General features: G+C 42.7%; 1 protein-coding gene across 1 annotated transcript; it reads right to left on the bottom strand.

Annotated features, from left to right (window-relative positions):
• Positions 1–5,775: 5,775 nt before the first annotated feature.
• mrpl39 (mitochondrial ribosomal protein L39) lies at positions 5,776–16,218 on the bottom strand. The gene is made up of 10 exons (XM_061715586.1): positions 16,061–16,218; positions 13,149–13,355; positions 11,786–11,925; positions 11,484–11,583; positions 10,653–10,720; positions 10,298–10,410; positions 10,146–10,211; positions 9,895–10,048; positions 8,994–9,041; positions 5,776–5,914 (listed from the first exon to the last, which is right to left on the bottom strand). The coding sequence occupies exons 1-10, from the start codon at positions 16,095–16,097 to the stop codon at positions 5,840–5,842; spliced, it is 1,008 nt and encodes a 335-aa protein (XP_061571570.1). The 5' UTR covers positions 16,098–16,218; the 3' UTR covers positions 5,776–5,839.
• Positions 16,219–17,190: the final 972 nt, after the last annotated feature.

Raw genomic sequence — 17,190 nt, 5'->3', positions numbered from 1 at the left:
ACGCGGAACCATAATTCAGGCTTTACACTCGTGTGTTTTATGTGCAGGTTTGTGTGTTTGAACTTGAGCTATTTTAAGATCTCACGTTTCCTTTTCTCTTCTAGAAAAATGCATCGCCAGAATGTGTTTTTCCAATTGTGTTTTATGTATTGATCCCCTCCCAGGAACCCCCATATGAGGAGGTATAAAGGTGTATACTTAACCTGAATGTTGCAGACAACATCATTGCCTCTATAACAGGAACTATACTATTAATATAACTTGTGTTATACTGTTCCATCAGATCTCATTAGAAACCTCCATTAGAAACTAGATTCCTCCACAGGAGTCAAGAGCAAACTTGATGGTAAGCTTGTATTTTTTATATTGTGTGACACTGTGGCCAGGAAATGCATTGCTTTTAACACATTCTTTAAGAAGTGGTAAGAAATTAAATGATGAGGAATCGGAGTAAATAACTGTGGTGTACTTGTTTAGAATTCAATTAAATCTTCCTGTGTGAATTAGTGTGAAGACGAGGTGACCCGGTCCCCTCTTCAGGTAACTAAAGCCTGATTTATGGTTCCGCGTTTCACCAACGCAGAGCCTACGGCGTAGGGTACGCTGGTACGCGTCGCTGCGCACCTACGCCGTAGGCTCTGCGTCTATTTAACGCGGAGCCATAATTCAGGCTTTACACTCGTGTGTTTTATGTGCAGGTTTGTGTGTTTGAACTTGAGCTATTTTAAGATCTCACGTTTCCCTTTCTCTTCTAGAAAAATGCATCGCCAGAATGTGTTTTTCCAATTGTGTTTTATGTATTTATTTAAATTTGAGGTTTTAGGGGGCTTTCTGGAGTCCACTGGCTTTTTATTGGGTTTGTTGTGTTAAATCTGCCTGGTCAGCCAGACTTTTCTTGTGTTAAATGGGATTTGGTTCCCTCCCTTTCACACCCTTTTCCCCTGGTACAAAATGTACCGGATCAATCAGGAAAGCAGCAAAAAGTGCTAAATCCATTAAAACAAAGCTTCAGCTCATGCTGAACTTTTATGGCGCTTTCATACTAGTACCTACTCAGCGCGACTCGTCTCACCTCCACTCGCCTTGCCCTCGTTTCTTTTTAGACACCCAGATGAGAAGTGGGCGGGAATTGAGCGAAGCTGGCTGTGACGTATTTGATTGTGTGATCTAAACAAAGAAGACAACAACACTAAGGTCCAATCCCAATACACCCCCTACTTTCTTTCACTCGCCCTTCTTTTCTTCACTACCCCTAAAAAAGAAGGGACAGATTTTAGGGCACTTGAAATCTTCCCAGGGGCCTGTCCCAATACTCCCCCTCGTTTTCATCCCTACCCCTAATCAGGAAGCTGAGAGCCAAAAGCTGTTTTAATTTCAGCTGTAGCGCTGTTAATATGCCACTTTATTAAGTTTTAATATTTTTTCAGGCGTAAAAGTAACCGTTAAGACCTGGGCTCAGTTTATCCAAATAACGCCTGTTAAGAAATTTGACACAATGTTTTCAGAGATGAGAAGAGCCGCCGGCCCCGGGGAGCAGCAGCTCACAGCCCGAGTACAGACGTGATCGCCCTGCGCCGTCGTCCCGGGAGAGAAACCTGCAGCTCTGTGGAGAATTACCGCTGGCTGAAATAAATCATTTAGGAAGATAAATGTTGGTTTAATAGATGAAATCTAACAGTTGTAGCTAAGCCTGTTAAGAAATTTGCTCAGAAAATTTAGAGATTTCTGCCTGCCGGCTCCGGAGCTGATTTATGGGTCCGCGTTAAATCGACGCAGAGCCTACAAATCCCTTTATTCTGGCGTGATCTTCGGCAAACGGGAAAACTAGTGATTATGTACATTCACTGAGTGAATATCATGAAAGTATATTTCTCGCTAGAAATGTAATCAAAACTAATTTTTATGCAGAAACTAACTCAAAATATTGATTTTATTCACTAAAAAATAAGAAATGTCCGCCATGTTTTTTTTTTGGATTCAGTCCGGAAATGACGACGAAAAGCATTCTGGGAAATGTTTTGGTCCCTAGGTCAGCTAGTGTGCACAAATTCATAGCCACTACCCCTCGTTTTTCTCCACACCCCCTAGGTGGAAAGAGGAATTGGGACACCACTACCCTCACGGGAGCGTGCAAAATTTAGGGGTAGTGATGAAAACGAGGGGTAGGGGGAGAATTGGGACAGGGCCTAAAGATGTAGAACCTGGAGGAGATGATATATGTGCTGCTGGGTCTGTGACTTGTGTTCAATATCCAGTTAAAAAATGAGTGAAAGAAGCTTCAACCAGCAACGATTTTTTTTTTGGTAGTTTGTCTCGGCGCTGCTGAAAAGTGCGTTTGTAGCCGCGAGCAGCTATGAAGTGACAGAGCTCCTGGTAGATCTGGTCCTAATCGCCGTCTAGATCCCTTTTTAATTGTCTCCTCAGCCACCAGGTTTATGAACATCTGCACCTCAGAGTTGGATCACCAAACTGACTTCTGCTGCCGTTGCTGGTCGAATAAAATGAACAAGAAGCCGGGAGTCGCTCTTTCGCTGATGTCACATCCTGACTCAGACGTCTGACTCCAACTCCCTGACCAATCAGTGGCCTGTAGTGTGATGACGTCAGATGCAGCCGACTAAAGGCTGGATTATGGTTCTGCGTTAAATCGACGCCCAGTGCGCCGCAGGTTGCGCCGCAATGAGCACCCCACAGCGCACGCCACGCCGTGCCTGACGCGCACCTCCCAAAAATTGTAATAACGCATCAAGAGGTCGCAGACCCAACGCAGACCGAGAGGGATGTGATTGGTTCGCTTGGTAGCAACGCATTTTTGGTTCCGGTTCGTGAACTTTCAGCGCTCTTTTTTTCGTGTGTGTGTGATTTTTTTTGTACCATAGTTGTCCTTATCTCTTTGATTCACTGTGACCGGAAAAGTCGGATAAACCATTCAGGAAAAGAATGCACCCCCCTAGCACTCTGGGGGGGGGTACTGCACCGCAGCGAAATGGGTTTGCGACGGGGTCATGGCAGCGGTGTGTGCTCTGCGTTGGTGTAGCGCAGAACCATAATCCAGGCTTCAGCCGCTTAGAACCTTAGAAGAGTAGATAGAGGAAAAGTATCTACTCGGGACGCCTCCACCCCTAGTGGAGAAGTGCAAAACCTGGGCGAGGCGAGTCGCGCTGAGTAGGTACTAGTGTAAAGGCGCTTTCACATAGAATGTGCAAAGCAGCGGCCGCCGCTGGCTTTCCCATTCATTGTGTATGTGCTGCCACCGGGCTGGACGGCAGCACAAGAGGGCGCAGGCTGCCACGGGGTTGAGCCGCGGCAGCCTGCGCCCGAATTTAACATTTTTTAATTTCACCGCGCGCCCTGTGAAGACATCACGGCGCGTTAAATAGGTGAGAAGGTGGTGAAGGGTGAAAAAAAACTTGCAGGTTGTAAATCAGAGACGATCCACATGGAGGAAAGAATGATCTTGGCTGTGAGTCTATGAGGAGCTGTGGATACGAGACTGCAGACCTATCGGGACAACAATAAAAAGGGACAAAAGTGGAGAGAAATCTCCCAGAATTTGGACAAACCAGGTGTGTTTAAAAGTGGTAGAAATGTGATATTCTTTTGCTCTTTTAACAATAAAATGTTAGTTTAAAATAAAATATAGCATTTCCATGCCTCATATCAGGATCGATTGAATCATTTATCAATATATGGTTATGAAAAGACCACTTGTCAATACTTTTGTAAACTGAAGCACATACTTTACTACATGTACACAGTATATCTAAAAATCTAGATGACTGACATGAGCTAAAAAACAACATAGTTCAGAAAGGGTTTTTAATAAAATGTGTTTTTAACTGGATGACATGGGTGATATAAAGGAGAGGAAGGGAGGTCAGGCGTTCAGTTGTGGTGATGAAGCCTGAAGTTGGTTGATCCTGCTGAGGCTCCAACTCTCCCCAACAGGCTGTAACTGCTCCCTGTTCAGCCTGAAGTGACCTGGTCATCATGGAGCTGGAGCTCCCCAACGAGCCCCCCAAAATCCTGTCTTCATGGACCCTCCTTGCTGCTGCTGCTGCTGCTGCTGCTTGTCTCCTCCACCTCCTCAGAAGAAGAACTAAAGCCAGGGCTTTTCTTTGAAGCAGGGACAGATGCATTTTGCAAACCGGGCTGTAGCTACTGTACGTCCAAACGAGTGGGAAAAGGGCGCCAGACCGGAAAAACTTTTTTTGGTTGCCTAGCAATAAATATGTACGCGATGCGCGCATGCAGCCTTGCTCTGCGCCGACTCTGCACGGCACAAACCGCCTTCTATGTGAAAGCAGCTTTAAAGCGCCATTAGAGACTTGGATGTGATGGAAAAAAAGTGCTGGATACTCAAGGCCAAATGTATTTTATGTCTTATCTATTGTAACACAACTGATTACTTATCAATGAAAGATTTCTATTGTGTACCTGACATTTCCCACAAGCTGGGAAATGGATCATTTATCAGAGTTTCACGGGAGAACGAAAGCTTCTCAAGATGTTTAAATGTTGATTTGGACACTTTTTCATCTTACGTGGATTTGTTTTGTTTTGCCTGCAACAAAATTCCTTTGCAGGACAAAGAGCTGCAAGTGAGTGCAGAACGATCAGGGTGGGAGGGAAGGAGGGGGATCAACTGTTCAAACACTACACAAGTGTAAATACTTTCAAATCCGATGTAAAAGCACCGTCAAACTGCAGCAGCACTCGTATAAAGAGGACTTAAGAGACGCGAGGAGTTAATTCCAGGGCATGTGCATTATTCCAGAGCGTTTTTTAGTATCCATTTAAATTTAATCGGGCCTCAGCGGCCGCGTCACAGGCGGAGCAGTCGCCCCCCGACAAAAACATCTCGAGTGTTTGCATCTGCGAGGCATTCGGGGGCACGGATTCAAACATCCCGGCTGGTGCAGGTGCTGCGACGGGGCTTAAGAGTCCACGGCATATGTCCTTGGGTGTGTCTCACACGTTGTCACTGCGTGGTGGGATGGAGGGAGGGAGAGGGGGAGGGATGGAGGGAGGGAGGGGGGGCATTGGGATGCTTGAGTGGAAACAACAGCTGCACAGTGGTTGGCTTTTCTGCCCCGAGGCTTTTGCTCGTCTCCTGATGGAGAACGATGAGCTTTTTTTTTGGTAAATTCCACCTCAGAAGACGCAGATGTTCCTGTAATGTGAAGCGTTTCATCCCTCGCTTCTAGTTCCCCTCAAAAGATGCACAAATAAAGAGAAGTAGGGGAGCTGGAGGAGGGGGAAAGTCTGAAGGAGCTGTTCAGTTTTCCTTTCAGTCATCGACAGCTGCTGGTAACCACCTGCACTCCCTCACAAATGGCGGCTAAATTTACCATCGCAAAAACTGCGGGCGACACTTTTTATGAAGGAAACCTTTATGAAATATCGTCCTCTGCCTCAAAGAGAGTTATTTTTACTCCGACGTACATGAGAGGACCTAAGCCTGTGAATTAAAGCTCCGCTCCTCACTGATGTAGTTGAGGCTCGGACACAAGTGTTGTTTAATGGGTTGAAGAACGTGCACTCCTGCAGACCCTCAGGCGTGCACGCACTCTCGGGGCCACCTGTTTGGTGACTGATAGACTCAACAGCTGCAGCGCCGCCCGACCTTCGGCCGGGGTATGCGCGGCTTTTGTTGGGCGGCCTGCTGGCACGCACCAGCGACTTGGAGCTTGTTTACGCCCCGATCAGCTGAAAAACAGGCCTCGGTGTCCTTCGCTCTGCAGCGAGCAGCGAAACACACAGATAAGGAGGAAGTGATTTGTTTCAACATTTATTGAACATAAAGTACAGTTGGATGTGGGAGGTTAAACGGTGGAGGTTACTGGCCGGTTGGAGGCTGAGGGGAGTCAGGAGGAGGTGGAGGAGTTGCTTCCTCGGGCGCCGGCACGTCCACCTGCATCAGCAAGAGAAAAACAGCTCGTTTGTGGTTCGTTTTTTTTTTTGTGGAGGCTTTTATTTTGTCTGGCCGTTTTGTCGGAGGGACGTGGGATCGTGACGCTCCCCGCAGGAGGGTCTGTTTGCCGCGTGGGCGGCCGTGTTCGCAGTGCCAGCTGGAGGCAGATGGGGGCAGCGCCGCCCCGCCGCCTCCGGCCCGCTCACCAGACACACCCGCCCACGTGCTGCTGTTCTGCAAACCCCGTTACGGCGGGCTTAAATAAATTAAAGCAAATATTACCGGGACTGATTTATGTACTGCTGTACACATTTTTTGAGATGGATGACAAGTTGTTTTGAAAACCTGCAGATGCATTATAAAACGGAACCAGCCGTCTAATCAGAAGCAGCCATTACTGAACATGACAGGACCCGCTCTGGGAAAAGTACCAGCAATCATTTCAAACCCATCCGACTTATTCATTTACCAAAGAGCATGAATTAAAAATAACATAAAACATGTAAAAGCTGTTATTAGAGTCGTACTTGCTTTCGAAACTGCAAAGTCAGAGAGATGAAAGTGAACCCGGCGATGAACATGAACATGAACATAATTCTGCATGCCACTCTTAGAAGCAATACCACCTCTCGCCACACGGGGCAGCACCCGCCGCTCCTCGGTGTAAAACAACAAAGATATGCAGCTGACGGGTGTGTTACAGGCAGTAAAGTGGCAGTGACTGCGAGGACACGTCACTGTTCATTATTAAATCAGTTTGGTTCAGATTGAAGGCTGAGGAACGATTAAAAGCTTGTTTTACGAGTCTTCATCACTAATCAATTCTTCATGCCCCCTTTTTAATCTCGGCATGCACTTTAATTTCAGGTGTGAACACATGAACTTGAAGTCTCCATTTATAATTTCATTACCCAGAATGCACTAGAACCCAGAGGACAATCAGAAAATTACAAAAATTTGTTATTTAAACTATTAAGTTGTGAATTTAAGAGATTTTCTGTTAGAAATGTTTTCTTAAAATTGAATTCAACATATTTATGCAACACTGTATTTGTATAGGAAATACTTATTTATATTTTATTTCATCATTTAAATACTCCTGTAAGTATTCAAGTTTAGTTAATGTAATTTAGTGGACTGTTTTATTCTTTATCTTATTTTATTAGTTGTACTTTGCACCGTGGGTCGGAGAAGACTAATTTCATTTGTGCTGTATGTATATTTTATTGTTATTTTTATATGGGTGTTTGATTTGTAAATGACAGTGCTGTGTGTTTGAGATGGAGATGTTAATTTCCCCAAGGGAACCTCCCAGATTCAGATTCAAAGTCATCTGAATCTGTCTATACATCATATCTGACAATAAAGATTGAAACTTATAAACTAATGTTCTTCATGACCATTTTATACATTTGTCCTCTAAATGTGCTGCTGATACGAGACGAGCAGAGAGAAAGTCCTTGAACCCGCCGTGCCTCCTGCAGACTCCCACCAACCAGACGAAGCTACAATTTGTGCAAGAAGTCACAAGATAAGAGATTCCACGCTGCTTCTGATGACACTGATACGACTGTGACTTTGGGAGAGAAGTTAATGGGATGGCGATTGAGACAAGAAGCCGACGCACTCGGACACCATCAGATTCATGTAGAGATCGACAGAACGGTGAAATACTGCAGCGTTTTTCAGCTCAGGTACCTTGTTCATAGTTAATGTTAGAAAGGAGCAGAAATGAGCTCAGAGGGTTCCCCTAAAGGCCTGGAAGTAACGTCAGTGCTGCCACATCGTCTGTGATTTACTATCGTTCAATATCTCGCTCTGTCACTCTTTTTCTTCCTCTTCTTTAGTGTAGAACCACTTTTGCACAGAGATTTGAGCTTAAATAAGCACCTGAGACCCCTCTGAGCTGTGGACTCACGCTGATCCCACAGAAGATGCAATATTCCCTTCCAAGTGTGAAACATTACGGCGTTCTGCAACCTGACGGCGGCCCCTTTCCTGAGCTTCATGACTGATTTCATTCTAACCCGACCTCGTGTCCCCGTTGTGGAGTAACAGGAGGAATTAAAACAGTCCTGCTCCTCGGTGATATCAGAGAGAGCTGCTGAGGAGAGGAGACGGCCGCTTGGCTGCAGAGTAAACGTCCTTCAAAGAACTTCCAGACATGTTTCAGTTTATAGCTCCCCCCCTGATAATTGGTCGTGATCTTCTTTTAACACGTGGAACAAAAAGGACGGCGAGGACACCAGCCTCCGCGCACGTCGCATGAATGCTGAACGCCACATATAATACGGTTATCAGTAACCTCCAAAGTCGTAAAGAAGAAAGACGGCCGGGATGCTTCTGCAGCTGCTCGGATGTCCGTATGCTTATTTTTTAAGAAAGGGCTGTTTCTGCTCCCCAAACAGAGAGATGTAGGCCACGACCGCACTGTCATCAGCTGCCAAATTAAGCGTATCTATTAATGAACATCTTTTTTTCCTTCCTCCTCTTTCATTACGCAATCCGTGATGCTCAGAGGAAGCCAGAGAGGCTGCAGCGAAATACATTTCGCCTAGAAGGCTCCGTCCAAAATTAACTCTTAGCCTACTTTGGATTCTGCAGGATTCATGCTTTTTATTTGGTGCTGAAGTCAAACTCGCTTGTGCAAAAGAGAGAAGAGCAGCTTTGACTTTGCATCCGCCCAAATATCCCCACGTGAGCGTTGAACCAGGAGAGATTTAAAAATAGTTTTTCTTTGAAATCTCCCGTTAGTGTCTGCGTTTGATGCAGACTTCAGTAAACACGGGTTTGTCCTTCGTTAGGAGACTGAGACCTGCTGTTTCCAGGAGATTACAGCCCACGATGCATCACCTCTGCGTTTGCCAACACGGTAATGAAAGCATTAAAAATAGCCCGCGTTAAATCCTAACCTCTGGCTACTTTGTGAAATCTGAAGTGATGGCTGCAGCCGGGGAGTCGGCTGGAAGGGAACCAGGCGGTCGTTTGGACTCGCCCCCCGGCATCCAGACAAAACCGCTGCCCCCAAAAACACTACGGGCCTCAGCTTTGCTGTCAGGAAGACTGAGACTGTTCTTACCAGCTTCTGTGCCCGATGCCTCAGCTTCTTCCAGACCGTGTGGTGAGCCTGCAGAGAGGAGAGAAAACGTGACATGCGGGCACACGCGGACCAAAACAAACAAACAGAGCAAAGCACTCTCTTGTGCAGGAACAATGCAGGCGTTAAATTTTCAGACCCTTTCAACTTTCTGCATTTTTGTTGTGTTTCAGACTCATTGTGACATGAACTGGGGCTTTGTTTTTATCCTCGTCTGCCGCAAACAAGTCTCTGCGATTATCAAAGGAACACTGGCACGGAGTTAAAATACAGCAAGCTTCTCCTTCCCATCTGCAGGAATACGAGGGGCTTTTATTTATTTATCTATTTATTTACTTATTTATAAAAATCTAAGAAAATGAGCTTTAAATTAACTAAATGGTTAGATGGGCAACTAACAATTTAGTGTTTCCCCATAATGTATTATATTTAATACATGAATTTATGAGACAACCCCATAATTAAATATATATTTTTTTAAATTATACAAAACCAAAAAATTATAAAAAATATAAAGAACGAAATAAAAATACATAAACTTACCTAATGTATTCATAACGATAGGAAAGATAATTACTTACATACAAAATTGGAAGCTTTTTTCATTTCAATATATAATAAACTAAATAAATAATAAAATAAAAACATTAAGAGATTTTTTGGGGATATTTTATGCTTCAGGCGCCATGTATGCATCATACATGAACAAAAACCTGCTCAGCGCTTCACCAATTAGGTATTTTCTACTTTTCTGTGGTTCTGCTTTCGGTCTGAAGGGAAACTGCAAATATCTCATTTTTCTGTTTGCCATCATTTCTACGCACAACAAACATTTAATATCAGAAGGAAAATTAAAAGGTAATGTTTTCAAAAGCACACGTACCTGCAGCTGCAGAGGCAGAGACAGGCCCTGTGCTCTGCGGCGGGGCCCCCAGGGCCCCGGCCCCAGGCTATGGAGAGCCGTCACCTCATACTGCAAGCAGAGTCCCGTTCTGGCCACCAGGGGGCCCCCACTCAGCAGCACGTGGTCGCCACATCTACAGAAAGATGGTCAAATCGTGGGAAATAGTCATTAATACAACAAAAACAGCATTTAGTTAAAAAGCAGATAAAAAACACAGTGTGCCATCTCACCTGTAGAGCATCACGGTGCCGTTGGGACTTTGTGAAGCTTTCTGTTCCACCTCCTCCTTTTTACACCTGATGGAGTGAAACGATTATGAAGTAGTCCAAGTGGTCAGAGACATGCAACGTGATGAGGAAGAACCGGGAACCAAACGCTCTACCTGCTGTGTGAGAAGACCTCCAGGGCCACGGGGGGCGTCACCTCCAGAGGCTCCCAGGCCAGATCCTGATGGATCAGCTGCAGGGCTCCTTTGGACAGGGAGCGCAACGACTCCTAGGAAGAAACGGCCGCAAAACGTCACAGGACAGTCGGGCACAACAGGAATCACGCAAAGCACGAGCCGGCAAATAAAAGCTGCTGATCTGTGATGTTCACTGCATCATGCCGCCTCTGCCAGTTTATTTAAATATGCGTCTAAACTAACCTGGAAATCACTGGGACCTATTTTTTTGGACTGTTGCTTCAGGGTCAGACAACATCCAGTGATTAATGGTTTGTATTTTTATCTTACGCACCTCAGAGGGGGTCCATGAATCCAGCTGAGGGTCAAGGACCACGTCACAACAGAAGGCCCCTGAAATAACTGCAGGGAAATCAAAAATCTAATCAGTGGCACTTGATAAACAACTGGGATCTCATCTGCATTAAAAAAATACCAAAAACATCACATTTAAACTACTAAATGAGGTACAAAAACAATCAACGTTCATTTTAACATCAGACACTCAAGCAAATGAGCATTAAAGGGGACCTATTATGGCATCTAATACCTATTTTAAACAGGCCTTGAATGTGTTAAAAACAAGCTTTTGATTTTTTTGCTAAATAAATTAGTAATTCAGCCCCTAAACCATGTCTTTAGCATCCCAGTCTCTAACCTCATTATCTATGTGGGATTCTGAGTGGGCGGGGAGGCTATGATGATGAGGCTCTGTGCTGATTGGCTGCCTGAATGACGCGTAGAAAATGGCGGAAGCTCCGGCCGGCGGAGTTGTTGTTGTTCCGGCCAGAGTTAGTTGTGGGCTTGGTTTCACGCATCGGAGGCCAACCTCTGTAAATCGCTCCCGTCGTTATGTAACGACGGGAGCAGAATCTGAACGGCTCGTAGATCCACATCACACTGGACGGCTCATCCGGGCGGCTGTACAGACACTGCAGAATTTGGTTGCTTTCCTCCTCCTCTGAGTTGGCAGGCTGAGGGGAGACCACTTTATATACCGGGTATGTTAAAGCTAGAGAAAACGTGTTTTTCATAATAGGTCTCCTTTAATTAATGTCCTCCTTCTCTTTTAGTCTCCGATTGCTGGTCAGGGTAAATCTGAGAACTCAAGACGGCGACGCTCTACCTGGGACTTCTGGTGTACTGAGCAGCTCCACGGTGTAGTCGTCCTTGAAGGCCGTCTCCAGCACCTGTCCAAGCAGTGCGGCGCACGAACGCCAGTAGGCCTGAGGAAGAGGGACCGTGAAGCAAACTAAAACCTTTTTCTTTCAGCACAATTTCTATCTTGTTCGGTTCTTTAAAGATCATAAGCTCAGAAGGATTGGTCATGCAACTCAGACTAATCAATTGAAGAATTAAGATTTCCTGACTTTCCTTTGTCATTTCTTATAACATCAAAAAGGTATTTTTTTGAATGTTTAAACTTACCTGGTTGACAATTGTTGGGTCAGCATCTTTGAAGGTGAGCAGGGTGAGAGAGCAGGAGCGCGTGAGGGGCTGATGGAGCGGCCACGGTTCTCCATCCACCAGCGCCAAGGCCGAGTTAGTCACATGATACTCTGTCAGATCTGAGGGAAACAGATATCAGTTGTAGCAACACTAATTAACGCTGACTACTTTACCCCCCCGATGATATCAAACCAAAAGCCACTGTTGGTCTATCACCACTCCCAGCCAGTTCCTTGAATGACCACTAGGGGCTGGCTCCAAAAGAGATTAAATCTCATACCTGTCCAGTCTCCCGTTTTGGCCGTGAAACTACCGTATTTTACCCCTCTTTCCCACCGTCCTCCCGTATTACAATATAATAATTTTTAAAACGCATTCCTGTACTTCTCTAAACTGAAATGCGTCCTGCCTCGCGAGAACTGCCCCCTGCTGTAGTTTGGGTGGCAGTTCTCGCGAGGTTAGTGGCGATAGATGGATGGATGTAATAAGAGTGAAGGCATTTCTGCCAAAAAAGCGAAGACTTTGTGTAAAAATTTTTAAAAATGCGAAACCAAATTCATTTTCCTAAAGAGGAATCGGACGGGGCTCAGTTACGAGTTCTGAAAGATGTGTAACTGTAATTTTAGTTTCTCTCACGGGGGAAGGACCGATGTCAGTCAGTAGTACAAGCGCAGCTAGAGGCACAGAAACATGTCAGTGAATGCCAGAGAGCCACATGAGTGAAAATGTTAATGTTTTACTTTAAGACAATCAATGTGTATATAAACTGAAAATAAATAAATGTGCTTTAATTCCCTTTGTCTTTTCATTTCGGCTCTATTAGGAGTTACAAATATAGGAATGTCCACAGCATTTCAGTGTCAACAAAGGTCGGCCTATCAGGCTATGAGCACATAATTGTTGTTTGTAAGTGGTTCATAGGTAGTTATTTTAGATTTCTTGTAAAACTGTCTTAAAATGTAACCTCGGTTGGGCTGGTGGGACAGCGGCGGAAAATTTCCCTCATGTTAAATCCAAAACTTGACAGGTATGTTAAATCTCGATTGACCCCAGTTGAACATATTTACAGCCTGGTTGAAATATCAGTTCAGTCTCTGTAGATCTGACGATGGGCGGATGGATCAAATCACAATGGATGCTTTTACCCATCTTCAGATTAACTGGGGTTGAGCAGAATCAGCTCCTGCCAAATCACTTGCTTACAATAACTTCCTTGTGTGATGCTGCCCCCATGTGGCCATGAGTGGTATATCTACATTTAATGTCTTCAAAATACCCAAAACAAATCTGAAAACAAGATTTGAGATGCAGAAATTAGCCAACGTCCATCCGCTTCACTTACGTCTGGCGCAGCTCAGTGGGGTAGACATTCCTCTGTTCATGATGAGCAGCGTGCCATCCAGCCCCGGGCCTTCCATGGACACCTCTATCTTCTCGATACGGGGGTACACAGCTCGTTGCCTGGCCTGCTCTCTGGAGAATATGGCATTGCGCTCGCTGCGTATCTCGGCAGGCGACAGACGCAGAGCTTCTGCAGCGGATGCGAAGCCTGTGGCGACACAGAACACATGAATGGAGTAAGAAACACTCTACCGTTAGATCCAGATGCATTTGAACAGTTTCATGATTTGGGCTTCTATACACCATCACAATGAAGATGTGATCAAAGTGTAAACTTTCAGCTTTGATTGATGAGGTTTCACAAAAATGTGTCTTTTGCCATTTAGGAATTACAACCATTTCAAAGTATTGGGACAATTACAGCTCATTACCTTGTTACTTCAAGACAAAGCAGATTTTAGATCTGGATTTCATATCAGGTATCGAGCTAGAACTTAGCAACCATTTGACATAAGCTCCCAAGTCCAATAAGATATCAATAAAAAGTTAAGAAGAACACTGTTTGGGTGAAAAAAAAAAAAATCTAATAAGAGATAGCAAAGACAGAACACTATGGGCCCGATTTACTAAGATCCTAAATAAAGAGTACTAAATTGCGTGTGCACTGAAAAAGTTTGCGCGTGCTGTTGTTGTGTGTTTTGCGGGTGATCAACTAAGATTGCGTGCGCAATTGATAACAGGTGCAAACAGCAGTATTTAAATGAGGTGTTGCGCGTCTTACGGTTTGCGGCGCAAACTTTGCGCCATGGAGAGTGGATGGAAAGCAGGATATAGTCGCAAGCGCAAAATGAAATTTGACGAGTTGGAGTTATATAGATTCTAGAGTTCTAGAGTTATATATAGAGATATTAGTGGACGAGGCAAATTGTTGTGCCGTATTCAGCACCCCTGCCGTGAAAAGCACCCCCTCGTATATTCAATGATAAGTAGACCAAGAAAAAAAAACAACACACTGACACTTCAATATATTTATATATACACACTCACACAAACTTAGGAGTTTATATTATATATATTTACAAATATTATGGAAGACAACACAGTAAGCAGGCTATTAATTAATGACATCAATAACCATTTACCCAATTTTTGTTATCTGTGACCGTGATTGTGGGAAAGTATGACTTTTGTGGAATCCATGAGCGCATTTAAACATGAATCATTAACACAAAACTGGACGCTAAACAGAACATGACACGGAATGAGAATATCATTTTTGTCAGACGAGGGGGTGCTTTTCACGGCAGGGGTGCTGTATACCGCACAACACCGGGGTATGACAACTGCAGAACAATAAGAAACACTTTTTCCTCCATGAAAACACGTGATTTATTTATTATCACAAATAAAAAAATGAATGTGCCTCCTGTGGCAACCTTTTGCTGAATAATACTCGATTTAACATTCAAATAAAATATTTCTCCTTTTGCATGTGGAGATTAGCACCTTCCTTTCAAACGTATTAAATACAGACGCAATCACAATCCACGCAAAAACTTTCAGGCTTGGTAAATCTCATTGCGCGTGGTAAATGGACCAATTTGCATCTTCCCCTCCCAGTATTTAGCGATTTCTGGCGGGTACGCCCCATATTGATTATTCATCAGGGCAAAAGTACTAAATGAATAGCGTGTGCTATTTTGCACATTTGAGAGGCGCAGTCCTCTTTGCACGCTGTTAGTAGATCAGCTTGCACATTGGTTTGCGGGTGCTGTCAAGTTTGCACACGTTTTTACACACGCAAACCTTTAGTAAATCAGGCCCTATGTTTGAACTGACATTGGTAAACTCTTACAAAGAAAGAAAGCACTGGATGATCCTGTCCAACAAGCAAACTACTGGCAACATTCAAGAGCAGGAAACCCATTTTAGGCTTTTAGGCTAAAAGAAGAAAAAAAGCCTAATCTTTTATTTTGGAATCAGATTTTGGGAACAAACTAAACCAATATAAACTTGTTTCATGTGTTATGGCATAGGCATGTATGGATGGACTTAACTGTTTTAATATATCAGAGGGATTTACAAAACAGTGGTAAAGGGGAACTTTCCCAGCGTATTTAATCAATGAGTCTAATGTAAAAGCCTGACAGTGAATGCTTTGATTGATCTGTTGGTCCAACTTCACAATAAAAGTTATTTGGATTTCAATCTGATTTTGAGTTCAGCTTTCCATCTTTGGATTGCATTTGAGCTTTTAGAGCATTTCATAAACAGTAAGACACCAGAATCAGCAGGTATTTTTGGCCATTATGACCTTAAATTCTCATCAAAGTCAAATAATATAAACAGCTATTCATTATTTGTCTTTGATATCTTTTTCAAAACTGAAAACAAATGTTATTTTTCACCACAACAGGCAAATTTATAGTGAGTTAATTTAGGTACAAATAAATTAAGGATATGTTTGTATTAGTTATTGTATGGGACACTTCTCAAAAGCACCATTATGATGAAGTACAGATGTGGACGCAGCTGGACCACATTTGTTCTCATATATTTAGTCATTGTCAGCCAAATCCTTTTTAAAACTACATTAACATAATATTTTCAGTCTGGATTATGGGAAACGTGTGCTCAGGACCGACAACAGAGATAATAAACCAGTTTTTCCAATACATTTCCTGCCAGCTTGTTAAATGTCATCAGTGCTGTTATATCAGCTATTATTAATATCTATGATGTCAAGTGTATTTATATGCATGTTTATCTACTTCATTGGGCGTGTTTTTATAAGTTTTAACGCTATGTTCAATATTGTAAATATGATTTTCTTCTCGTTTGTTTAAATTATTGTTAAAGTAACAAACGTATTTATCTCACATGCTAATGCTGCGTTAGTTGACAGGTACTTACGGCGCTTGAAAACTCGACATATGGTCCTGGTTGCCATTATGGAGAGTATTTATACATTTAGATAAAAGAAACAGATAATAAAGTAGAAAAAGAACCCAAAACGTTGACTACAAACGCCTGTGGTTGAAGGACGCCATGCATGCTTCCTGTGCAACGCCTTTTTGGGTCCGTAGAGTAACAGAAGCGGACGAATGTTCCGCGTGGACCTTAAAGATGACCTGCTGTTCCAGTTTACGGCAGCAGATGTCGCTGTTAGGAGTGTGTGTAGAATAGAATAGAACCGAATAGAAGAATAGAATAGAATAGAATAGAATAGAATAGAATAGAATAGAATAGAATAGAATAAAATAGAATAGCATAGAATAGAATAGAATAGAATACAATACAATACAATAGAATAGAATAGAATAGATTAGAACAGAATAGAATAGAATAGAATAAAATAGAATAGATTAGAACAGAATAGAATAGACTAGAATAGAATAGAATAGAATAGACTAGAATAGAATAGACTAGAATAAAATAGAATAGAACAGAATAGAATGGAATAGAATAGAATAGACTAGAATAAAATAAAATAGAATAGAATAGAATAGAATAGAATAGAATAGAATAAAATAGAATAGATTAGAACAGAATAGAATAGAATAGATTAGAACAGAATAGAAGAATAGACTAGAATAGAATAGAATAGAATAGAATAGAATAGAAGAATAGAATAGAATAGAATAGATTAGAACAGAATAGAATAGAATAGATTAGAACAGAATAGAATAGAATAGATTAGAACAGAATAGAAGAATAGAATAGACTAGACTAGAATAGAATAGAATATAATAGAATAGAAGAATAGAATAGACTAGAATAAAATAAAATAGAATAGACTAGACTAGAATAGAATAAAATAGAATAGAATAGACTAGAATATAATAGAATAGAATAAAATAAAATACGCTATATTTGAACATCCCAGACAGGGAATTTGACTTCAGTTTCACTCACTGAACCCATATTTAAATAGTTGCAAACAGTCATAGTCATATATATATATTGCTGCTTTTAATGTCAATGTAAAGCACTTTGAATTACCTTGTGTTGAATTGTGCTATATAAATAAACTTGCCTTGCCT

This window comes from Cololabis saira, chromosome 24 (genome assembly GCF_033807715.1).
Source record: "Cololabis saira isolate AMF1-May2022 chromosome 24, fColSai1.1, whole genome shotgun sequence".
NCBI classification, from domain to species: Eukaryota; Metazoa; Chordata; class Actinopteri; order Beloniformes; family Belonidae; genus Cololabis; species Cololabis saira.
The sequence above is the reverse complement of the archived record's forward strand: the minus strand, read 5'-3'. Positions and strand labels throughout refer to the sequence as shown.